Source organism: Gobius niger (genome assembly GCF_951799975.1).
Source record: "Gobius niger genome assembly, chromosome: 8".
Taxonomy (NCBI): domain Eukaryota; kingdom Metazoa; phylum Chordata; class Actinopteri; order Gobiiformes; family Gobiidae; genus Gobius; species Gobius niger.
In genome coordinates, this window is record NC_136859.1 from 28,051,011 (window position 1) to 28,077,581 (window position 26,571).

The window sequence follows — 26,571 nt, forward strand, 5'->3', positions numbered from 1 at the left end:
GTTCTGAGGTTTCATTGTTTTTTCTAAACATCTGCTTTTGTTGGACAAATGGTCATTCTTGTGAAAAGGAATTCCCTGCAAATACATCCGTAATTATGGTGCTTCCACAACAACTGAAGTGTAACACGAACACGATGCTACATTCCACCTGTTTCACATATGAGGCTGTTGGAACATCTGCAGCGCTCATTTGGAGCTAATGTTGCTCAATCTGTTAATGCCGAGGGAAACTTGTCCAAAAGAAAAATTCCCACTCTTGCGCGCAGATATAAATTGTCCCTATTCAGTTGAAGAATAGATTACATGACATTTGAGGTTAAAAAAAATGGTTCCAATGGTTTATTTGAGAACAAGTGTGGCAGACACATGTTGGCAGGATGTGTCTGAGACTGGGATGCTTTTTCTCATTTTTCAGGATTCAGGATTTCATTTTCTCATGTGTCAACAGGTTCAAAGGAAACAGGCCTAACTAATAGTTTATTCATGTACTTACTGATGTTCACCCTTCATTATTTACAAACAAGCTCAGCTCAGCCTCTGAATGCGGCTCAGCGGCTTCATTGTAGGTCTTGTTTATCTTATCGTCGATCACCACCAAAGAAAAGAAAAGTCAGATAATAAAAAAAGCAATGTCTCAATACTGATGGTCAGAGGCCTGTTTTTTCACATTTTCAAAACACACTGCTCTGTAAAAAGGATCCTCGGTGCATGCACGGGCCATCCACTTTGCCAGCTTTTGGAATCACATTTCTTTGCTGCCTGCTGTTTGTCAAACTAAATTTCCTCCATCTTATGATTGTTGCACATGGCCTGACAGGCCAATAAAATGGTAGCCTTGAGACGCTCAAGTGTTTCATGGCCTCATTTGTGAGGATGACACAGACCAAGTGCAGTTTGGTTAGGTTGGCTCCAGTGTTAATTTCGTCGACTAAAATATTTTATCTTAATTTTAGTCAAAGTGATATTTTTGACGACTAAAATTGGACTAAAACGAAATAAACGTTTCTCATGAGACTAAAACTATGACTAAAATGTCCAGATATTTTAGTCGACTAAAATACTAAAAAAATGTTGTCAAAACACTGGTTGGCTCGTCATAATCCTGTTGCCGGCACAAGTGTCCCACATGCTTCAACTTATTATTGACTGTACATTATAAAACCACATCTTCACATTGAGGTTTGTACAGAGTCTATCTGCAATGGCATCAACTTTATACAATATTGTTTTTAGACTTTACAATATATTATTCATTTATGAATGTTACTGTAGCCACAGCTGCACTGGATTAGACTAAGCGAGGCTGTCAGTCTGTGCCATCAGCTACTGTAACACTGACCAGCCACTCCCTCAAAGTGTAGGAGGATGAAGAGTGTTGCCCAAAAGGTATGACAGTCTGCACCTGCCGGAGCCGGGATACTGGTCATGCCATCTGAGCTCCTGTTGCCCACCCTCCTCGGTCTGATCTGGAACTCGTCACTAAAAAGGAAAAGCAGCAAATCTCAAGCATTTATTATAAATACATGGGATTATTAACACTGTGAATAATGCAACGGCAAGTACATAAATACTCACTGTGCAGTGTCTTCTCACCAAATCAAGCATAAATGCACCGAGACAACTCTAAACAAAGCATTTGTGCCTCTTGAATAAGCAAAGTGAGGATGCCTGCTTACTAGCCAAACCTCAGTACTGAAGCTTACGCATTACTTTCATTATTAGAACTGACAAATATATCTATGGCCTATACAAAAAGAAAATATGATACTTCAAAACTACAAACACAAACCTTTCAGCATGAACTGTTTTGTGTTAATATTTGACGACGTAATGGCAGGAAATGTACACACTCAGTTTGTGTCAAAACACTTAAGTCAGCTAAAGTTTAGGTTGTGGGACAGTGGTATTATTTTTAATTACTAGCTTGACGGTTATTCCGATTGCCTTTGCTGACGTCTCTTGAGCCGAGTCTCAACACTGTGGTCCTGAATCATTAGTCATGGCCAATCCCCTGGTCTCTCCTTAAAAGCTCAGTCCTGCATCTGTTACACTGCCCATAACTGTCCTTGGCTGTAAGCTGCTTCTGAAATTATTACCTTTAATAAAGCTTGTAAGCCTTGCATGCACAGGCTTCTCCGTCAGTGATAGTGAAGGACTGTGTTTGACTATGGATTACGGCTGCCATGGGTGTAATACTTGGCCGGCCATGGAGGCAGTCATTCAAAAGCACGATTTATTACAATATATATTCATTCATAATCGTTCAATATATTTCTTCCCTAATTATAAATTCACTTCATAAACCCTTACCTGTTCATGACTGATTTTATTGTATCTACAGATATGGATGGACATAATCACACTGGTAAAATTGCGAATGTAACCTCATAAAATGGTTGATGTTTGTTTTTAGGGATCTGAACTACGTTTCTGCTGCTGGCGACAGTATGTAAAAACAAACAGGCTCATTCTCAGGATAAATCCTTCAGCGCAAGGAGAGGAGCCCATGTTTATCCAGTAGTCCTCCTCCAAACGGATGAAATATGAACAAGGATCAGCTGCTATGCGCCGCAGTTGGATAATCCTCTCACAAAGCCGTCTGCTTTATGATACAGCATCTTTTCTAAAAATGGAAATTACATTTATATTGAGCCCAAGTTAAAGGTACACACCAGACCAAGAAGTGGCTGCCCATGTGCAGCTGTGGCCATTCTGATCACCACTCATTCATTCACTCCTTAAAAATAAAACATTCGTATGAGCTGATGAAGTGTCCTGCTCAAAAACACAATGACAGGTTATTTCAATATCAATATATTTCATATATATATATATATATATATATTTCACTTTGTTCAAGATAATATTTTTTCCCCACAATGTTTAGGATATTGGGTGGAAATCTCTTGTAATTTGCGAAAATAACGACAGTATTGGCTATTGAAATATCATTATAATTCTGTTTTGCTCTGATCTGAAATAATGCCACTGAGGTGAGGCTGGCCTTTAACACGAAGTGCATATGAAGTTGGAGCCTGTGCTTTATAAAGTCGTCTGAGGGGCGGGACTTGAGTTGGCCTTTGGCAGCGCGCGCTTCGGATGCAAATATTCACGCTCCGTGCGTTCAGCTCAGAGTCAGATGCGCCTCTCTCCGGAGTGGACCTTCCTACGAGGGCTGCGCAGACACGCACAAAGTCAGCGGTTTGGACGACATGTAGCCTGACCTATTGGTGCCATGTTTCCCGCAGCATCTGCCTTCATAGTGACACTGGAGACGTTAAAGATGTGGTTGCTCGGATCTTTGTGGAGAGTGAACTTTTTTCTCTGATTAAGACCGTGGACCGTTACGCACGGGCCACGTGCGCAGGTGAGTTGATTTCACTATTTCGCAGTAAATGACAAAATATGTGGCTATTTAAGACGTCACTATTCTATTTTTCCATCCGTCCATTTCTTTTAGACTGATGTTGGCAGTTTAGTTGCCTTGAATTTGGTCGCGCCACTTTGACGTTCCAAAGGGAACGAAAAACAAAGATCCAAAGGTGACTACAGTCAGCCTACATAGTAGGTTAATGCATGTGTAATTATAATTACAGTCACTTAAAGAAATAGGGAACGTTCTGCGCAGAGAGTATGTTACAACGAACACACTGTCAATCCAAATGACTCGATTTAATTGAATAAATATTATCAGTGTTGACCTGTTTGTTCTCTCTGCCTCAGTCCCTTTCCTTTGATTTGATCTCAGATTGAGTTCTGAAGCTACACCCGTCAACATGAGACTTTCAGCTGAACCCGGGGTTGAATGAAATTACAATTTCATGGCAAAATGCGATGTAGCCTATTGTGGAACCACGATTATGTGAAGGAGGATAAAAGTAATTCTTACATTTTAACATTGATCTCCATGAAGAACATTTTGCAAAGTACAAATATTTTGGGCTGTTTATCTTGTTTTATTTGAAAGACCCCATAAATGAAAAAGCAATAGCGAGTTTACATTATTGCCGTGGTATTCCAGTTGGTCTGTATCTTGTAGAGGACAGTGGCCTATGAGCAGGTCATTGTCAGGCTTGATAAGTTTGAAGTAGCCATTTGCTGAACACACTGTATGAGTCTCTTTATGTCTTATCTGAGGAAGGCCCTGCTGATAGCCCCTGGGTTCTGACCTCACTGACTGCCTGTAATCCGGGGGGCAGAGGAAGTCCTGTTGGTCTCTGTGATCCGTGTGCGGTCCATCTACAGCCCGCCGGTGTTCTCCTAAGCCCCAGTGAGCCAATAATGGACCCCAGCTTTCGGGATGCTTGCATGCACAAGCCGTGTCGTACTCTGCCTCCACATAAAACCAATCAACACCTCATTTCCCCCTCTGTTTTTGCTACACCATCACCTCCCACTCGCTTCGCTCCAAGTTTCTCACTGCGGCCGGCGCTGGACAACACAGGGCTTGGATGTGCTTGCGACCGATTTACAAGCAGCAAGACACCAATGCAAGATGAAGGCTCCTGAGTCATCGTCTGTACTCTGTAGTTGCAGTGTAGGATATTTCGCCTGTCATCCAAAAGGCTTTGTGAGCAACAGTAGGGTCAGTGTGACTGGGTATATGACACAAGTGACCTCGTTTTTAAATGTGGAAAAATGGAATGAAAAATTAAAATTGAAGTATTGTTAAATATGTAATTTTATATATAGAGCGGCTGAGGCTGAGTGTTCACCCAGCAACAAGATGATTACACGTTACAACCTCGTTCATACTGTTGCAAGGAGACACTTCACCCGCAATGCAAATCAGCTTGAACAACCGACATAAAAACAAGTATTATTGTAGTAAGATTCTGAGTTTGTTTTTTAACCAGACTGGTGAAGGTATCTGACTCTAATAACCAAGATTTTAGGCTCAGATGATTGATTATTTTAAATTGGAAGCGTTTAAAGACGCGAGGAGATCGAGCGTTTAGTGTGGCTGCTCCCAAACTCTGGAACAGTCTCCCCCTAAATGTCAGAGCTGCTCCAACCATAGAAACCTTTAAGACTGCCCTTAAAACACATCTGTTTGCGTTGGCGTTCAATTCGAGTTGAGCTGTATTATAACTCTATTGTGTGTGCTTCTCTTGTTGTTTTGTACCGTAATCTTATATTGTGTACCTGTATGTGAAGCACTTTGGGCGCCTAGTGTTGTTGTAAACGTGCTATACAAATAAAGTTGACATTGACATTGACATATAATCCAGATTTGAATTTAATTATTCCACACACAACATTTGTTAAAGTTGCGCAAGTAGTTGTTTGTGATGTTGTTGGCAATCAAATCTGTCACAACAAAAAGGTGTGCGTATTTGTGACTTACTCTCTAAACCAAAATTCAACGGATCATTCCAGTTCCAGCATCAGTTTATTTCTGGTTAATATTTACTGTTTCGTTTTCTTGTGTTTGCTTTGTTTTTTAGATGGAATGAAAGCATTAAATCTAAAGCTGATTTCAGCTTGGTTTTCGGAGGTCGGTTCTTTCAGAGGAGCAGAAAGCCCTGCACTGCACAGGTTGCATTAGTAACTCTGAGCTCAGAGTTGTGGCACCTTCTCGAGTTCGATAAATTCCCAGTGTGGGAGCTCCCTTTCAGCACGTGAATAATTGATGGATCAAACTTAGGACTTACAAAGGGGGCAATTTAATCTGATGACTATTTCATGAGACCAGCTTAGTTTCAGTGGGCTCGGTCCAATGTGGTCAACTGCGCACGGAATGGGAGCGCAATTCAAGAGTCGGAAGGAAGACTTTTGACAGTGGAAAAGTAAAGGGACTGTAATTTACTTTAGGTACAGTATGTGTACTTTTCTTATTTTCATAAGGACTTTTTGGCAATGGACCTCTTTGTAGGTGCAGTAAAGTTGTTCTGATTAGAAACATCAGAATCCGAAAGTCCAGAAGAAAGTCAGAAAGCATTTCTTTTCAGTTTGGCCCGGTTTGAAAGCAGCCCCTCAAAAATAAGTTGCACACTGTCATATTATATTCATTCAATATGCAACGTTTTGGCACAAAACTGTTCCTCAGGCAAAAATGTTTTATTGCTTATATGTTGAGAGAACAAATAAAGCAATTCAGCGACAATTCATTTCTGAGCATATTAAATACCTGGGTGTGTCACAAATAAATCTGAAAAAATTGCGCGACCAGTGGCTGCTATATCTGCGCCAATCACTGTCACTTTGCTTTGTTAGTTATTGCTGTCATTAGACGCCAGTAAGAGTATTAATCTGGTTGGATTTTGTCAGTATTTAGTCAGCAAAATCAATAAAGTAAATATAGTATTAAAGGCAAACTCTCAAAAACCATGTGATTGACTTGCGCAATATACTTACAACTTCATGTTAAAACACCAGCACTGTGCCAAACCAACCTTTAAACTAAAACAAATTCTTTCCTGAAATGACAAACAACTTGACCAACATGAGTCACACTTGGCCGCAGAGTTATCCTGGGCATTGCTTTGTTTCTTTCTTTGTGTTTCCTTTCAACGTCCTCATTTAAGACTCAAATTCTTGGTCCACTTTGGCTTACAAACGTCTTGCAGGATTGACAAATCAGAGCCGCAGAGACACCAATTGTCACAATTCCTTAAATGTAGAAAAGCTTAAGTTGTCATCTTTCCCCCCCCCTGTTATTTGAAAGCATTCTTCTGCTTATGTGGTTCCAGTGCTCTGGATATGAGTACTCCCTTGCTCTTACGAATTGTTCCAAACCAAACAAATTGTTTTGCTGGGGTGAATATCAACTCCACCCTGTAGGTTCCCGAAACTGGTTGTTGTTAGCTAAAAGGCTTATTGATCTGACCTAGGGAGCATCTCAGGCATATTGGAGGATTATGCCCTGGTTATTGTTGTTTTGTTCCGGCAGATGAAATGGTAACACTTCATTCTTGTTGAGAGAAAGCTTCTATTTCCCAGCAAAGGCACAATCATTTGTCCATGGCTAGGATTCTGACCTCGCAGTCATCAAAAATGTGGTTGTGGCTTTGTAGAGATGTGCTGCTGTACTCTCTGTGGTGATGATACATCTTCTTGTGGGGCTACTGCTTTGTTTCCCCAAAATAGTTACTGCAATCATTATTGTTCTGTTAGTGACTGGTGTGTTGTCCATGGGATTTTTACAGTTTCTGTCTCAAAGTATTGGCCATTTGAATCTTGAATTAATCAGGTTTGGTGCTCAGACTGCGGCGGAAGACAGTGAATCAACAGTATGAAATACACGGGCGCGATAAATGAATGTAGGAGAGTTTGGACACTGTTGGTGGTAGAGGATGACGTCTGAGGCGGCCAGTGGATGACGAGCCTCGACAAGCAGAGGAGAGATGAGGCCGGAGGGCGGAGGGACGGAGGAGGGTCACAGCACAGCTGGGAAATGGCCGAGGAAGTGAATGAGGGGGCTTATTAGGGGAAATGATTGTTTGAAGCAGGAATATGCTACTGAGATTATTGGCTGTCACAGAGGAGATGAAGTGATGATTGAGTGATTGGTGAGGTCCGGTTAGAGATGAGGCGATGGAGTGCTGCAGGTTGGTCTTGCAGGTTGATTTTATGCTTCATTTAACAAAATGATTTACTACTAACAAAGGTTGAAGATTTTTCTTATTGACTTGGATGAGCATGAGGGCTGCAAGTCAACCACAGATTATTTTGGTAATCGATTAATCTGCAGATTTTTTTTTTCTTTTACGATGAATCGTAGCTGTACTAACTGTTAAACTATTGGGTCTTAAGTGTATAAAGCAGAAAAGGCAAAAAACTTTCTCAGAGCACCTTAAAAAATCAGTAAAACTTGTGCCTCAATTATCATGTTTTGTCTCTTAACTTGACTTTGACCATTTCTCAGCCTTGTTACTTCCTCGCTGCGGTATGGGAGTGTCACGAGAGCAGATAGTGAGGGGCTCTGGTGGGCTCTTGGCTGGGCGCTGTCCTGGTGGGAGTGCTCTGTTGTGAAAGAGGCCCTGGCTCTGGTCCGGACTTACTCAGAGCTGGAAGACACTGTCCTCCAGCCATCGCTCACCTCGCCAACAAACAGGTGCTGAAACACTGGCCGCGCCGCTCTGCTGGCTCTGTCTTATAAATATGACTGCGGCTCTAAGGTGTCACTGACATCTTCACTCATTATGTGGTAAGAGTAAATAAACTCACCGTGGAGAGCTCTGCACAGCTTCCCCATTGGACTGTCAGCTGGCCCCTTCAAGGAGCGCTTCCAAGAAATAAGATTTCAAATTCACAGGACTTGTATGTGTGCAGTTATCTTCATCATGCTTTATCATTGAATTTAACCAATCTCACAGCAATATTTCATTTGGCCGAGAGCAGTGCCGTTCAAACTTTTCACACTCTGAAAACAAAACTAAACTGGATTCTGTTGTCCTTAATTTAAAAAAAAGCCTAAAATTGCAGACCTTTATACCACCTGAAAAAGCTCTAAAATATCAGGATTAAAGTATGCAGTTTGAGAATCACTAGTCTAGAGTGAGTCATTATTGGACTACTTTGTTAAAAACAGCAATAGTTGGTGAATTATAAATGTCAAAGTACAAAAACATTCTAGTGATATATCGTTCCTGTTTTTACCAGCAAAAATAAAAAATAAGTCTGCTTTGTTCCCACACTGATTAAAAACATATTTACGAAATAACATTGCTTTGTGACAGACACTTTTATGTGCACTTACATATTTCCGATATACGCAGTGTCCCTCTTGCCTATTATTGTGAGCGCAAACAGTTTAACCACCACAACTCTCTTTTTTCTCTCGCTCTCTCTCTCTCTCCCCAGCCCCAGCTCTCCTCCACTCGCTCTAGTGCCAAGGTTCACTGTGCCGCGGGGCTTGTTTGGACATGTAACCAGCGCTGCATCCCCCCCTTTTGACAGTGAGACAGATCCAGGCTGACAGAGGAGAGGAAGGGTGGGCCACCACGGACGACTGCAGAACTATCACAGAGCCCTGTCAGCTGATCGCCCGGTGCTGAGGGGGGCCCGACCAGAGACTATGCAGCTAGGACTCTTGGTGCTGGCGACTGTCTTCCTCAGCTCCATGGGTCTCAGTGACAGGCTCTACAAAGTCCGACGCCAGAGACGGGGTGAGTCCTGCAGTGTTCGCCACATATCGGCTTGATCCGATAGTGTAGGGAACGTGCACGGAGGTGGAGGAAGGCCACTGTGCATGCTTGTTTATGATGCTTTTATGGATTGGCACAGTACTCCTGTTTGGTTACTCTTTAGACAGTGAGTAAACCTGTAAGTGATAAAAGCTTAATTAAATTGTATGGGGTATGGTTTATTTATTTATTTTTACACAATACTTGGGTTTAATTCCGCTTTATCCACAGTCGGCAGCATTCATTGATAGGTCAATACTTTTTCCTTCTATTTGAGTAAAATCATTTTGAAGGAATGTTAGCTTAGGACTTGAGTCTGACGAATGATTTTGGCAACTGTCAACGGCATCACCTTTCAGCTCCACTTCCAGCACATCGGCAGAATTATTAATTCATTTTGACATACTGATGGTATGAACAGTAATTTCAAGTGATATATAGTGCGGTCTGGACACTCCATCCTCCGTCAGTTTGTTCTGAACTTATATTGACATTAGGCTTCTTTGCAAAAGGATTTTGATGGATTCTTTTTCAAATCCACTTCTTGTGCCTGCATTGCTACTCTACAGCTCGCCTCTGTGGGTGAAGTGTTGCTGGAAGCATATTTGGACCTGGTGCAACCACAAAGATCAAGCTTCTTGTCTGCTGGTGTTAGTGTTAGCTTTGAAATATTTCTTCCTTCACACAAAGGCAGCTTTTGGTCAACACCAAGCAGAGCTTCAGCAAATGGAATCAAACAATGGATTAAAAATAGAGACCTTGAACATGTGTCATCTAACTGAGCTGGAGAAACGTAATGCATGCCTAGAATCAAATCAAGTAGAATAGATTAAATCTGATCTGGTTTGATTTTACTTTCTTTAAGAACATTTCATTTGTAATGCGACCCTCACCATCAGCTGTGGTTCTACGAATAAAGTGGGTTTTTATGCACAGCTGCTGGTGATGACGACCCATTGGTCACTGTGTCAGTCTGTGTTGCCAAATAAGATGGTAAACCTCCACTTGGAGGCGCTCCTCGTTTACAAAACGGAGGAACAAGCTGTTTACTCAAACCAAACCACTGAGGTACTCAATCCAAACCAAACCAAACCGCTAAGGTACTCAATCCAAACCAAAGGAAACCGCTGAGGTACTCAAACTAAACTGAACCAAACCAAACCAAACCAAACCACCGAGGTACTCAAACTAAACTAAACCAAGCCAAACCACTGAGGTACTCAAACTAAACCAAACCACTGAGGTACTCAATCCAAACCAAACCAAACTAAACTAAACCAAACCGCTGAGGTACTCAATCCAAACCAAACCAAACCACTGAGGTACTCAATCTAAACTAAACCAAACCACTGAGGTACTCAAACTAAACCAAACCAAACCAAACCAAACCAAACCTTTGAGGTACTCAAACTAAACCAAACCAAACCAAACCTTTGAGGTACTCAAACTAAACCAAACTAAACCAAACCACTGAGGTACTCAAACTAAACCAAGCCGCTGATGTACTCAAAGCAAACCAATCTAAACAAAACCGCTGAGATACTGTCTTTAACACAGTACTCTAAGCAGAGACAATTACAAGCAATAAATAGGATACAGTTCTATATTTTCCAATCCCGTTGCATCAGGCCTCAAAGTACAGTGTACTGTATATTTAGAGGAGTTTTATTTTAGATTTTGATAACAAACTGTTGTAATTGCACGATTAACACAAATGACCGATTGATGCTTGCCAAGGGTCTGGATTTTTTCAGTTGATTATTATCAGCTTGATAAAAAATATATTTCATAGTGTCCTCTGAATCTGTGAAGTGGATTTCCCAGAGTTGTATTATTATCTGATAATATATCTCCCCATCTGTACGTGTGCAGTTTTACTACCTCCATACGCTGCCGTGCGTGCCTGTTTGTAGACTCTTGGCTGTCAGCCGCACTTACAGGGTTTTCTCCCAATGAAAATCTGCTAAAGATCTCCTGTGAGCGCTCTCTGGTAAACAGAAAGTGTCTCCTCAAACAGAGATCTGTGGCCTGGCTGCGGTCAGATAAACCCTTGTTTTTCTCTTGGCTCATAGTGTTAGTGAATCACCTCTTTGGATACAGCCTGTATGTTGCTTTCCACTCACATACACTTCACTGCCATACTGTTGTGTTTGTCCAGTCAGTACGGAGGGGCCCCCGGCGTGTCCCAAAGGCTGTGATCGCTGCTCAGAATACAACGGCTGTGTCAAGTGTAACCCAAAGCTCTTCATCTTCTTGGAGCGCAATGACATTCGACAGATCGGGGTGTGCCTGGCCTCGTGTCCCAGTGGCTACTTCGGCATGAGGAACCCCGAGGGCAACAACAGGTGCACGCGTAAGTCGCCGCTTGCCCTCTTTTATCGTCCGATTTGAAGGAATGTGGATGCGGGCACGGAGTTGCGCATATCAGACAATGGGAACCATGCTGCTCTCATTAGTCATGGGATATTTCATTTGTTTTCATTCACTGTTGTTTTTTTTAATGAAATTAAGTTAAAACATAAGTCAATTATGTTATCATTTTTTGTTGATGGTAAACCACTGACTGTTTTATGTTACACAGGCATTTTTTTATTATTTAGAAACTGTTTGGTAGTGTTGTCCTCTTGTGGTATTTGTATAGTGGTTTATAAAGACAACTGCCTTTCACATGCTGCCAATAAGGATTACCAAGTTTTGTTTCGTCTCCTGTCCAAATGCTAAACAGGATTGCTGTTAAATCCCAGCCAAAACACCACTAATGCGCCACCTTTGTTTTTTTTGTTTTCTTCATGCCAGCTCTCATGACACTTTGTTCTATTCTCGAAACTTTATGTGCGGGGAGTTCTTGTAAAATGTGATCAGTTTTGCGTGTGTGTGGATAAACATTTCACAATATTTATGAAAAATGGAATCAAGGTGATTTAGAATAGAAAGCTATCAGAGATCAAAGACTTGTAGAAGCTTCAGCCACAATGGCTATTTGAACAGGCCCAAAGTTGTTCATACACATCGACATTTTCCTCAAGCTTTACCAGATTTCACACTTGAATTACTGTATCATTCTCTCAATGTCTTGTTAGCGTCGTTTGTCTCACGTTATAGTCTCACAAAGCTCAGAGCTGTCACATTTAGCCGTCAGAGCGCAGGGACAGTAATTGTGTTCATCGGGAGAGAGCGGAGATCCCAGTCGGCTCTTAGATCACTCCTGGCCTCTCTCGGAGCCAGCTGCACAGTGCCATTATTCAGTAAACAAGAATGAGCCGACTGTCGATATGAAAAACATGGACACCTTAGAGCTCCTCTGTGTTGGTCCAGATGTTTGAGTGATGAATGGGAGGAGAGCGTGGGAGTGTGAGGAACCTGCTCTTTATCCTCCATTAAGTCATCATTATGTGAAAGTGAAGAAAGGTGCTTGTTTGACGGCAAAGTGAGTGTGATGTTTAGGAACGCTGCCTGGACAGGACTGAAGCCTATACATTACATGATACTGTATGATGAATGGATTTTGAGATCTTCGACATGCTGTTGAACATGTATAAAGTCTGCAGACATGAGATGTCGGAAAGAACGAAATGCAGGACATAGTGTTTGTGTTATAAAATAAGCGGACATTATCTATTACTGAGTTACCTTTCGGTTCATAGGTATAATCCTGATCGATTACTGATGCCGACCGGCGACATAAACAACCAGATAAATATTTAATAGTGGTTTCGAAATGACTTTCAAAGGTGAACAATTTTCTATGTCGCAAACACATCTTGAAATGCTCAAAATGACTGCCTGACGTACCAGGAACAACTCAAATAGTCATCAGTGACTACTGCCAGTAAACAAAGTCTAGTGATGAAGACATTCTCCAGTTCCTCATCACTACAGGGCCACCACTTCACCTGTAGATGTTATGTAGATGTATGCAATGGTTGCCTCACAAGGTTTTTACTGGCTGCACTGAGTGAACTCGGGCCTGCAGTGCATGTGTTTTAAAGGAGGGGGAGTGTTTCATATCTAATAAATCTGCGAGGACATAAAACTCATGTTGTCCTCTCCCTGGAGACCATTAGTCTTTTTAAAATAGAAGCGAAGAGAGGCGGAGAATTAATGAGCATGACTCATGGCTTGACTTAATCCTTTACTTGTGTCTCCTGTGTCTTGCAGAGTGTAAAGTAGACAATTGTGAAACATGCTTCAATCGCAATTTTTGCACAAAATGTAAGGAGGGCTTGTATTCACACAGTGGGCGGTGCTACGTGAGCTGCCCTCCAGGCCAGCACCCAGCCAACGACACTATGGAGTGCACTGGTGAGTGCCCACCCTTAGACTTGCTCTACACACTCACCACATGCACCATTCTCACAGCACCTCAGCTCACAGCCTTTACTTTAATGGGTTACTTGACAAATGGGAATATTTTAGTTTTGTTTTTGTCAATAAAATATATCATGTTAAATAAATTTTTATTGTAACAATCCTTTTTTTTTTTTTTTTACGGGCTTTGTAAGGCTTAGTGTCGATTGGTTCCAAATGTTTCAAGAATGTTTCCTCAGATTAAGCTGAACTGCAATAGTGAAGTTAATTTATTTAAGAATACGACAGATCATAATCGGCCTACTGCTCCTCCAAATCCACCATTTTCATGCTTCTTTCTATTAGGCCCTTTATGTGATGGACATTTGAATAAAAACACAATATTTATTGGCTTTAGTACCACATCAACAGCAGGCAGACCACACAGGTTTTATACATTTATATACAGTATGTTTTTGCTTGCATTTTGTGACAGTCAAAAAGAAAACGATATCACTAGGTGGACCTGTGCACTGTGTTTTATGTCTCAGACCCTCGGGTTGCAGACTGCGAGCTGTTCGAGTGGAGCCTATGGAGCACTTGTATGAAGAAAAACAGAACGTGTGGCTTTAAAAAGGGCTCTCAGACCAGACTCCGGGTACCGCTGGGCCGGCCCCCAAGTGTGGAGCCCTCATCTGCCCTTAGCCCCTCTCCTGTCTGCACCCCCATCACAGAGAAGAGGAAATGCGAGGTGGTCAAGACGCCCTGTGTCAGAGGTACACTAAACACTTAAGCAAAGATATTCAGATTGAAAGTACTTGGGCTGGTACTCAGGGTCATCCACAATGTTTAACTTTTTATCATTTATGCTTTCATACTGCATTTAAATAATGTTGTTGATTTGATCATGATTCAAGCCTGGTGGTACTTAAAAGATCTTAATAAAAAATGATCATAATAATTAATGAACAATGAGTATATTCATCTGTTTAATGTTATGTTTTATGCTGTATCATACACGTACTGAAAATATGACCCAGACCCAGTCCTACCCACCAAAGTGATCATCATACATCATCCTACAGCAGCATTGCAACACAATCTTTTCGACTGGGCTACATGTAAACAAGACGGGGCGACATACGGCTGGAGCAGGATCTGAAAGGCGATTAGTTGTGCTGCCCGTTGGAGCGTGAGGTTTACAGGACTGTGACAGGTTCGCCTGGGCTGTTATCGGCCACAGCCTGCTCTGCAGCAGGTTAATAGCGCTCAGGGCCATTATCCATTTGCCTAGAGCTTGTTAAGCGTTCTTGGCCTTGTGCACCGCTACAGCCAATAAATGCTGGGCCTGGAAATGGGCCACTGTTTATTTGATGAAGGGTGCCACAAAAGCACCCATAATCTGCGTGATTTATGTGTACATTTTATGCCCAGAAGAAGAGAGGACTCTAACGGGAATGGATGCTTTTATTACATCGTGAATAAGGATAAATTATTTTGTATAAGTGCTCAAGTTGAAAGTCGTTGCTGCGTTGTGGAACGTCTCAGTGTTGGGGTATGTCCTACAGAAAACAGAGGGCACTGTATGTACTACCTTGTCTCAGGCTCTGGTTTTCAAAGTCATTCTGTGGCTCTTGCTGGACTGGAGCATGTCTAAGAACTTGTGTTTTTTCTGCAGGCTTGAGAACTTGAACTTGACTAGATACCCCACTCAAGTTCTTACCATGCCACAAGTGAATAAAAGCATGCTCTGTAGATGGGCCATTGCACAGACTGTCTGTCCAAAGAACATGCATTGTTCCATAAGCAGCAGACATGTGCTCATGCCTTTAGGTGTGGAGACTGCTCGGCGACCGCCATGAACTACATGGGTTCATGATTCTGTCTAATGCTTACATCCTGTCTCCAGCACTGGTTTAAAAGTTTGATCCCATGTATAAGGTATTATAAACAATCCGACAGAACATGGCTATGTGGACATCGCTCATTTTGGCAAAAGTGCAGTGTCGTCTGAACAGTGATGAGTATTAAAAATGAGCAGAAGGAGGTCTCCTCCATTATGGATAGAGACATATACAGTGCTGAGCAGGGCTGCCAGAGTGCACAGGAGTGTTGTCCTCTGGTGTCATGTGCTCGTATGCTGTGATAGTGATAGGTGAATATAGCTGCAGTGAGCACAGCTGTGGACTCATGTGGGAGTTGGCTGGCAGACTGGCTATGTAAAACACAGGGGGCAGCCCTTGTATAACATTAGTGATTTAGTAGTCTGCACAGCTCACGGTTTGTGTTGATTTGGCCACAAATTTTTCCTCTCGCCTTCCTCCTGCAGCTCCACAAAGGGTCTCACGCGAAAACAGAATTTTCTGGACGTGTTACTGCATTTGTCAGGCAAATATTGTTTAGTTTGGACGAAGTGGAGGTTCAATCAGGGTTGTCATAAACTGAAGGATCTCTGCTCTGGGCTTCATTAGTCGTCTGCTAATTAATGCTCTCACACTAAACAGTGACTCCAAGCATCACTTACTCCATTTATCACCGAAACCCATAATGTTAATGTGGCAGGAGCAATAACATACAATTCAACACTTTTCGTTGAACGTTTTTATCAAACATTTTCCACATTAAAACAGGAGCACTGGCTACACAGCAAGCCTGCTGCTGTTGATCATGTCTTTGGAAGAAAAAAAGAAATAAAAGGTAATATACTTTTTACATTTAAAAAGACTTTCAGGATGAAGTCTAGCCATCATATAAACCATAAACACTAAATAACCACTTAACTTTATAAAGAGTTTTGCCCAAGTACATAATAACAGCATGCAAAGCCACTGTTAAGAGATGTTGTCACTTTTTAGTCTGCAAATAAATCTTCGACCACTGGAACAGATAAAACTTCACATAAGGCTACACAGATGCATCGATCACACAGTGCACATGCTGAAGACAGTCCATGTCTCATGCCGACTTCAGTGTTAACAGATGGAGCAAGAATGTTCAGAAGCTAAAGCCTTGCATTTTTCTTTCTTTTTCTGTTGTGTTGAGCCCTCCAGCCACATGCTTCTATTTTGCATGTGCAGATTTTCTCTCTGAAATGTCAACACTTGTTTTGCCTTCACGCTTTGAAGATGAGGCGAGTTTGGGCCAAATGAACGGACTGGAGATACAACAAAACGCGCTATTTGATATCGTAGGGCAAGAATATAGTGGAGGCAATTTTTGAGGAATTAGACATTTTATTGTCAGTGATCGTCCTTGTTGCCTTTCCTTTGAAATGATGACACCAAGTTATGTGGGTGAAGTGTCCTGCCCAGGGGCACAACAAAAGTAACCCCAAACCCCAGAATACGTTTGTATTCTACAAAAAAAACGCCATCAGCTGATGCAATAATTGTAATCTTAATGTCATATTGTATGTGTGAACATCAACAGTTATAAGTGAGTGACTTTGGGCTGAGCATTGTCAAATTGCTGTAGCTTGTGACTTTCTCCTGTTTAGAGACTACACTACGCACTACTGTGTGGGTTTTAGCATTACTGTTTACTTGTGAACAAAACAGTTGTGGTGTACCTTGGCCTGGGCTAAATAAATGTTTCTGCTTTGGCTCTGCACGGTTGGACGACGATGAGTTCTGTTCATCATCAGATAATGATTTTCACTGCTTGTTCGCTCATTTTCAGCGCGACCTCAGCACAATATCTTTGTGACTGTGCTCATAATCAAAGACTCCTAACTGTTTGTAGAGCAAACCACGGGGATAAACAGGGGTTTGGGTTGTGCTGCGCAGCGGTAGGCGAAGGTGGTGGCGCCATAGACTGTGCTGTTGTCGTCTGTGATGAGAACACTGTCCAGCGCTTGGCTCGCTCTTTTTCCTGGATCCTCACCACGCTTCATAACAAACATCATCTAATGTTTCATCTCTTCCTCTGCTCTAAACACGATAGTCAGTGAACTACAGTCACCTGACAGGACAGAGGGTAGAGTACTTCTAATGGGCCATCTTTAAGTTACGTACGCAGCTGCCTTTGGGTTACGGTGGCACACATCTGTGCCACTCGTGACACGTGTGGCAATCATTCATGCTAGTGGTCACCGCCAATCATTCACTAGCAAACCCAGACGACCTGGTATTCCCTCATGGTCTCCCATTCAGGCATTATTCATGCCCATCCTTAGACACAAGATCTGACGAGATCAGGCCTTCACATGATGGCATTGTGTAATAATAGTTTAAAACTTTCAAGAACTTTCAAGAAACGCACCCTAAACACAACAACAAGCAAACTGCATATTAGCAGCGATTTCCTGCTACTAGGCAGACAATGGTGCAGTGTGTCAGTGCTTGCCCACCAACTGGGAGGATGCGATGTTCAAGATGTTGAGTGTGTCTGGACCATATTCTCATAAACCACTGACTACTAACCACATTTTATAAATGTTAATTTTTTTACTAAATAGAAAAATGTTGTTTATGTTACTGTTTGCAGACAAAGAGAACAAAGGCGACAGGGCAAACCCAAAGCGGAGAGATCGGGATGGCACCCGGAGAGGCAGAGGAGGAGGAGGAGGAGGAGGAGGAGGAGGAGGAGGAGGCAGGAGGAGGAAAGGACACATCAGGACAAGCACGTCTCCCAGCCTCACCACCAGCTCTGTCACCTATACCCCACCACAGTGCTGCTGACCGCTGGGCCAACAAAACTGAGTCCACCCAGCACTCAGACACACCACAGACACTCAGACTGACAACTGTCGTGAGATGGACCACTGACTTCATGCTGCTATGTGTTTATGGAAGACACCCAAAAATGACAGGACGATCTGTTGCATTCACAACGGAGCATCTAGTGATGTTTGCAACAGATCGGTGACTTGGTGGCACTGAAGACACGCTGATCCCCGTTCCATTTGTGTCTGTGGTCGCCTTCACTGACCAACCCATGGCACTAAAAGGAATTGGATCAAACTGAAGACTGCTGCCTGGTCTCCGCTGCTCTGGAGGTTTGGAGTCTGGTTGAAGAGACAGATGGATTTGCTTAAACAGCGGTTGTCTGTGATATGATGAGAAGAAAACCTATTAAACTATTACGTTTTAAGTGGACTATTAGGAGGTGAAGAAGAGAAAGGCACTGGAAAATATATGTGATTGTATATTGACAGATAGTCTAATATGTCTATGTGTGTAGAGAAGAAGATGTACAGCCTATACAAAGAAGCTTCTATCCGTCATAGCTTATGTCTTTGCTTAGAGTCTAAAATGCATTTTCATGAAGAAAAACAGTCATCTGCATGGCACTTGGGGGTATGTCCGAAATGTGACTGCTGCTTTGAGGTTGTGTTGAATGATAAAACTGAAAAGAGTAAAAACAACAACCCAAATCGAACGCACTTAAAACCCCAAGTCGATCCAGAATCAACTCAAAGCAATAATATCAACTAACAAGCCATTTTGTAAGTTTGAGAATGAAAGTGAGCAAAACATACTCGCCTGTGGTGACCCATTCTGATCTGAATTAAACTAGTTAAAAAATAGTCTGTGGAGGGACATCCAGAATTCCTTCCACCAATGCCAGTCGTGGAACAACACAGCGCGGCTCGGGCAGTTTAGTCGTCTTTCCACAACCCAAGGTGAACAGATCTGCACCCAGGACCCGTTGAAATACGTCTAGAGCAAACTTTATACTGTAACTTCTCTCATCTTTATTAACAGAGTTTAGTGTTTCAGTTGATTCAGCGAAAAAGACAGTAATTATTAGCAAATCTGGATCACTTTGTGACTTAGAGAGTTGGCATCATCAGCTGTGAAAGAGCATTGGCTATTTAGAAAGGGGCTTAGCTGTCCTGTGACCCATGTCTCCATTCCTTCTTATATGCTCTCCAGAAGTGGGAGTTAACTACTTACAATGCCCTTCTGCACAGAAAAGAGGTTTGGGTGGAGCTCGCAGATGTACATGTGTGTTTACATTATAAGGCTCTGGAACAGTATACCGCACTCATCAGCAGCTCTGTAATCATGTTTCCAACAGCGTTAGAGCGTTTGCACAACTGTGTGTTTTTTCTCCTGCAGATCCACACACGGACGCCGACACATGCGTTACTATGGTCAGACTGTTCCGTTTTCACATAGATGTTTTCACTCCATTTACAATACAACACAATAATGTAATCTCTGGTGAAGTGGTATATTATGTTTCTCGCACAACGTTTTGTGATGCTCAAAGTGTCAGTCTGTGTTACTCCAATGAAATATCAGTATCATCGTGTACAGCTTATTCTGTGGTCGTCTCAATAAAAGTTGGGGGGAAGTTTGAAAAACAATACACCGATTTTGCAACTTTTTTGACTCATATTGTTAAATGTGCTTTGTGTGCCCAAATGAGTATAGAATTTTGTAAATAATTAAGTAAATCATTGACAGTGTGTGGAAAGAGCATTAATTACTGTATTATTGTATTTTACTTACTTTAATTACTGTATTACTTGTACAGCAAAGACTAAATATCGAGTCTGGGTTTAAAGCAGTAGTAAGTAACTTGCTTACCTTAATAAATCCTTTTTGTAGTCCCTCTGGGGGTAATACAAGTGTTAATGGGATGATTTGGGGGGTCTTTCATTGCAACTTTGCTGCTGGAGGCCCCAATACACACAAATAGAATCCCGAAGAAGAAGCTAACAGTCAAATCTCGATTGTATAATTGGATGCACAATATCCCTCTCTCTCTTTGTCTTTTCTGTCAGCGTAGTATTTACTCTCACGGAAAATTAATGAGTAAAAAACGCCACATGCTACGACACCTGCAGTGGCACATATATCCTCTAGTGGCACAAAATACTGCTTTAAATTAATTGAGATTATTAATCTTGTTTTGAGCGGCTTCCACTCATTTAGACTTTGTTTTACTGATCTGGTTTTAAGGTAATCTTGCTTGAAACAAGAACGCAAAACTGCCAATGGGACAAGTGTAGTGTTCCTACCCCATTGGTTGATAAATCAACCTGAAATAAAGACAAAATGTATTGAATTGAATCAGAAACATCTCAGAACAAGTGAAATAACCTTTGTCAAATGCCCAACTCAATCTTACCAATCAAAACAACTCAAATTTAATATATTTTGTTCAATTTCAGACGTTTAAAATAATCTAGATATACAGTACATTTCTTGGAGTGTATGGAGCCCACTTCAAAATCTACTCTGGTTCCTTCATTTAAAAAAAATAAAAAATATTAAAGGCATGCTACTCAGCCATGTGATACTTACAGGCAAAAATATATTTTTTATGAAAGAAAATACCACGTTTGTCCATGGAGAAAAACAATGAATGGAACGTCAGGAACCATATTCGAGGTGGGTGGGACTGTTCTGACAGGAGTTGATATACTTTCAATCTCTCTCTATCCCTTCCCTGTGTGCTGGGCTGGTGCCAGAGAGGGGATCCCAGACACAGTATGGGCATATTGGAGGAACTATGGAACCACTTACTGTATATTAAATAGACATTAGCCTCGGAGGACCCAGAGGAAGTGTCTGGAGAGAGTTAGACCCTGCTGAGATGGCTGCCTCCTGAAATATTTTAATGAACTCAGTGTTCTCAAAGCCTGACTTATTCCATACATTCTACACAGACAAATGTAGAAGTTCTCCACAGGGAATGGTCTTCTGTCCGGTGATATTTTGACCCATCACAGTATCTGAATTCTTCAAAGCCAAAATGTGTTTATGTGTTGATGGACAGAACCAAGATATGCCAATAAGAACTTTCTTGCTGAACAATTAGGTTTAGGGAGAAATGTTTTAGTCACCCAAGTTCATTGTGTCATCCAATTGATAGGGAGTGGAGGATGTTCAGGGGTTTTTGGGGAGTTTTGTCAAGTAGTCCCTGGTCCCAAAAGTTTGAAAACCCCTGCTGCATACGTCAGGCAGCCTTATGTTCTCGACCATGTTGTGCCCTATCATAAATTAAATCATAAAACAATGACTTTGATTGAAACAAAGAATGGCGCCCTCCCCAATATTTTACGGAAACCACACTTTGGCCGGTCTGAGGGCTCACATAACTCAAGCAGAACGTAAAGCGCACTGTTCCGTGACCGCCGTGAGTACGCATGTCATTAGTGAATCTGTAGACATGAAGACGAACCGTGGGGGTCCGCTGTGTGTGGAGGAGAGGCTGGGATGGGACAATGATCCAGATCTGGCGTCGGCACACGGCTCGTAAAAAGCTGAGACAGGAATAAAAACTAATGGTGTGTCATGGCCAGAATGGTGGGGGTGTGCGCACAAAAAGAGCAGCCGTTTCTCATTAGTCCAGGGGAGGGCAGGCGCATGGTAAGAGTGTGCTGTAAATCACACACTCATCCCTCGGCTTGAGCATAAATTGTGCGGCTGGCTCCGTCAGACAGAGGCCCGTCACCCCCTGCTCCTTCGCTGACTGTTCCACGGCATTCAAAAGAAATTATGATCACGATAACTCTTCAAAAGTGATCTGTAGAGCTGCAGCCGCCAGTCATTTACCATTGTGGCTTTATGACTTCATAATTTTAACATTTGCAACAGTGTGTCTGAAATAGACAACTCATTGCACAGTGACAAAGGCAATAATTCTAAGTCATTATGTTGAGTCTGTTGATGCTTTCAGGAAAATTAGTTCAAATCCTGTCATCCTCATGACACTTTTCGGGCTTTCTCGGTGGCCCCTGACACCTGTTCTGAATGTAAAAGCCTAATATCAGTTGTTATTTTATTGTGACTTTCTATTGGTGTAAATTCTTAGCTTATTAGTTAAAACCTACAACTGAATAGAGTAACTTAAAGTTCCCAAACTGCTTAATGCTGTGGAAGTCTTGTAGAAAGCCTACTCTAAATAAGTCGATGGTCGTTTTTCAAGTGTTTTGTACTGTATAGATAAATTAATAGATCATCTGGACCACATGAAATAGACACAATGGCAGAATAAGGCTGGGTGAAGATTGAACCATACTCTATGTTACGGGTGGGCAGTTCATTTTTTTACATGGGGCCACATACCTGGACTGAGTTAGAGGCCACACCAGCAACTTAATCCTGCTAAACTTTCTCCACTGCAAAATGCACAATGCACAAAATTACTTGATGGCAATTGTAAATATTATGTAAAAATAAAATAAAAAAAACACATATAATAATAATAATAATAATAATAATAATAATAATAATAATAATAATAATAATAATAATAATAATAATAATAATAATAATAATAATAATAATAATAATAATGATAATAATAGACTGATGTAAAGTGATTGTAAAGTAACAAAGGGTCAGATATTACTCCCGTCTCTGCCACCTGTCTTCTAATTCAGGCTGCATTGATATATGTATTATTTAATGTCTCTTTTGAATCTTAAAATAAATTAAATGGAAAAACATAGAGCCATTTGAGCCAACTCTGGTAGGGGATGATCATTTTAACCTCTGACAGGCTGCTAAGCAATTCAGTGAGGAAAATGGTGAAGAGGGCTGGACAAAATGTGCTTGGTGGCCGACAGTTTGCAATTTGCCCACCTCTGGTGAGTGAACACAAATACTGACTGCAAAGAATTTCCCCGTGAGATAACAGTGAAGAGCTGGCCGTCCCGGGGGGAATTTTCTAATTTAAATTTCTTTTCCATTGACTGTTTATTGTCCTGGTTTGAGAGAGAGTGATGCGGAGGATAGGGCCAGATGGAACGGGCCAGCAAATGTTGGGGATAACCGAGTACTGATGGGGTAAACAAGTTTGCTTCTCTCACAGTGGTTGAAATTCAATACTAAAGAGCGGGTTTGGAGGTTTTCCCCAGGATTTTTTTTTTTTTTTAAAGAATTTTAAGTAAATTCGAAGTATATTAACTGGTGTTTAGGTCGTCCGCTGGGCCTGCTACTTCAACACAAATACAACTACCCCATGTGCTGCTTTTGTCCAAAGAAAATCACATTGCTGGATTACAAAAAAAATCTATCAAAAAATGCACTCTATTCTTGAATGATTATTATTAAATGATGTGTATTTTGACAGCCTTTATTCCCTTATCGGTGTTTCTCTCCTCAGACGGCCCCTCTGAGCCCGGGCAGATAACATCTTCCTTGTGTGTTACAGTAATGCTCCAGAAGCCGCCAAATCCCTGTGAAAGTCTCCCAGAAGTCTGCAGTCATCATGTGGGTGAGAGTGAGGTCAGGGCGAGCGAGAAGAGCACCCAGACTCACCCAAGGGAGAGGCCTCACTGTACCCACTCACACAGGAGGGGGGGGCCCTTCGAGCTGTCTTTCTGTGGAGCATCATCATGGTTGGGAAATCAACACGAGCAAAAGCTTATTCACTGTACAGTCACTTCATTTGAAAAGTAGTTTAAAGTTAAACCACAAAAATACATAGATAAAATAAATAACACCTTAATAATACAGTGTTAATACGGATCTGAGTTTTCTTTTATTGTGTAAAACTCTACTCTACAGTTTCTTCCAAAAAAGGCACACCAGGTCCACAAACAACTAACTGGTCATGCATGCCTGGAGAACCAAAAATACAAAGACCAGGTCGACAAGCACACAAAGTGGTTGGAACACTGAAAGAAAACCGAGAACACTGAGTAATTGGGTAATCGTCACTCGGAAATAATTTGGAAATCAGTTAGAGCCCACTTTTTTTTAAAACACTTGGCTCGTGTTTGTTAGAGTATAACAGCTCCACACCTGCCAAAGATCCAGGAACATAAAACAGTCTGCCATGGGTGTAATAGTTCCCTGCTCTTTGCTCTTTGCTCATTGCTTAGAATAGTGTACAGCGGCCTCTACTGGGCTATTCAGGAGAAACTACAGAGCTATGGTACATGATCTGTGACAGGGGCTCTGAAGCTTTAAAGCTAATCCAAATCTAAATGATGTGCCCATGAAAATCTGACAAAAGAAAAAAAAAGAGTAAAAATATAAAATGGATTTGCAAAGATAATCATTTAATCATTTGAGGGCATTTAACAAGAGCAAAAAATGCATAATAAACATATCAAGAGTAAAGGGCAGTCCTATGACACTTAAGAGTTCTAATGAGACGTTGAAGGGACTGATCCAAATGTACTTTACTCAGACATGAATGTTCTTTATAGCATTCATGAGAATGCTCATTCACTATAGTAAAGTTGTTTTTCCCCCAACAACAAATGTTTCTTCATAGTTCCGTTAGGATTTATCCAGATCACTGTTAGTATATTTTCTTACTATTTTCAAACTTTAAAAGATCTACATTTTTCCTAAACACATCGTCTTGCTAAGCAGATTTATTAGTCTGACAATTTCTTGCTTCACATCCCTATGTTTCAAAAGAGAGCTAGGCTATTTATTTTCCAATAAAAGGAGCGCTTCATGTATTCACCAACAACAAAATAGAGTAGCTATAGCCTATACCGCTCTTTCATCAGTTAAGGGTGTTGAAAGAATAACAATTATAACACTTTATTAATTTTACTTAACGAACTTTATTAAATGATTTTGATAGAAGCCAACATCTCGACGCAGCCTCTAGAGCTTGTTGTTTGCAAATGTGTTTAAAGGGAGCAGTTCTTCTGCCTGTCATACAGGCAAACTGTGCGCCTCTTTAGACGACACCCCTACCGGCCAAAGCTGTAACTGCACTTATGGGCACTTCGACATTGTTACTGATCATAAAGTTTCTTCTATTGTATGTTGTCATTCGCAGATCATTTCACAATAAAATGAGGAGATAACTTGTTTCTTTTTGGCATCTTTTTATATGCCTTTTGTGATTAGTTTCAGAAAACTGTAAATAAAAAAATAACAATTAATACAAAAAAATAGAACAAAAAGAAAAGCTGCTGAATAGCTTTGCTAAAGCCATGTGAGTGACAGCTCAAACTTTTTGTCAGTTGGTCCGTTGGGTGGGTCAGGGGATTGTCACATGGAGTAATAATGCTGAAGAAAATTGCGTCATGTGTTTTACTGGCTTCCTGTCGCTCAGAGAATAGACTTTACATCAGCTCTGCTTGTGTACAAGCCTCTTCATGGTTTAGCACCAAAGTACATCTCTGACATGTTAGAGCCATATGAAGCACCTCGAGCCTTGAGAACCTCAGGGAGGGGTCTCCTGGTGGTTCCCAGAGTCAGGACTAAACAAAGTGAGGCTGTGTTTCAGTGTTATGAAGGTGTAGTGGAACGGCCTCAGTGAGGACGTGACAGGCCTCAACTCTGACTGTGTTTAAGTCCAGGCTGAACGCACACTTATTTACTGCTACCTATGGTAATTGTTTGTATTTTAACACATTTTAATAGCCTATACATACAGTGGGGAAAAAAAGTATTTGGTCAGTTTCACATAGACATTCTATTGGATTTTGGCCAAATACTTTTTTTCCCCACTGTATAGCCTACATATGTGTATTTTTTTTTTATGAGCTGCATGGATTGAATTGTTTTATTGTTTTGTTATTGTGTTATGTGTTTTTGGTGTTGCTGTGAGGCACACTGAGTTGCCTTGTGCTGTACAAATACATTTGCCTTGCCTTGCTTATTGTAACATTGGCATGTTTTACTGCAACGGGTGAATTTGGAAATTTTTCAGCTCATTGAATGTTTTGCACACAAAAAGAAATGTCAGGCACTTGTTGGTATTTTAAAACTGAACAAAAGAGTTACACTTAAAAACGTAATATTAACATACTAAAAAGAGCCAACCAGCCTGTGACAACCAGCCCGTCTCCCCTTACTCACTTCCTTATCCAACCACCGAGGGGAGCTATAATCCCACAAATGAATGAACAGAATGAGCGTCAAATTAGAAAAGACCCATGTATTTACACCATGTTGTGTGACTTTAATTTCACATTTCCCAGCGGTCTTCCTTGTGTAACACTTATACTTCTTACATTATGACCTGTCACTATAACAGCTTTTCCTTTGACAGCTCTGATCCCCTCTTCACACATTCCGCAGGTGTGAGCTCTTTAAATCTTTAAAGAATGAGTCTGTCCAAATAAGTCTATTCTGAGGGCTCTAAATCTTACAGTGTAGGACATCTACCTATTAATAAGGTCAACACCTTACTTGAGATTTCCTGTGCACGTAAGAGTCATTTTGTAATTCATTTACGAAGAAAAAAGGGATGTTACAGATCCGCCTTGTTAAACACGGCC

General features: G+C 41.3%; 1 protein-coding gene across 1 annotated transcript; it reads left to right on the plus strand.

Moving 5' to 3' along the window:
* Positions 1–3,172: 3,172 nt before the first annotated feature.
* rspo1 (R-spondin 1) lies at positions 3,173–18,916 on the plus strand. The gene is made up of 6 exons (XM_079561846.1): positions 3,173–3,367; positions 8,806–9,110; positions 11,287–11,481; positions 13,287–13,430; positions 13,967–14,191; positions 17,901–18,916. The coding sequence occupies exons 2-6, from the start codon at positions 9,020–9,022 to the stop codon at positions 18,092–18,094; spliced, it is 849 nt and encodes a 282-aa protein (XP_079417972.1). The 5' UTR covers positions 3,173–3,367; positions 8,806–9,019; the 3' UTR covers positions 18,095–18,916.
* The last annotated feature ends 7,655 nt before the right edge of the window (positions 18,917–26,571 follow it).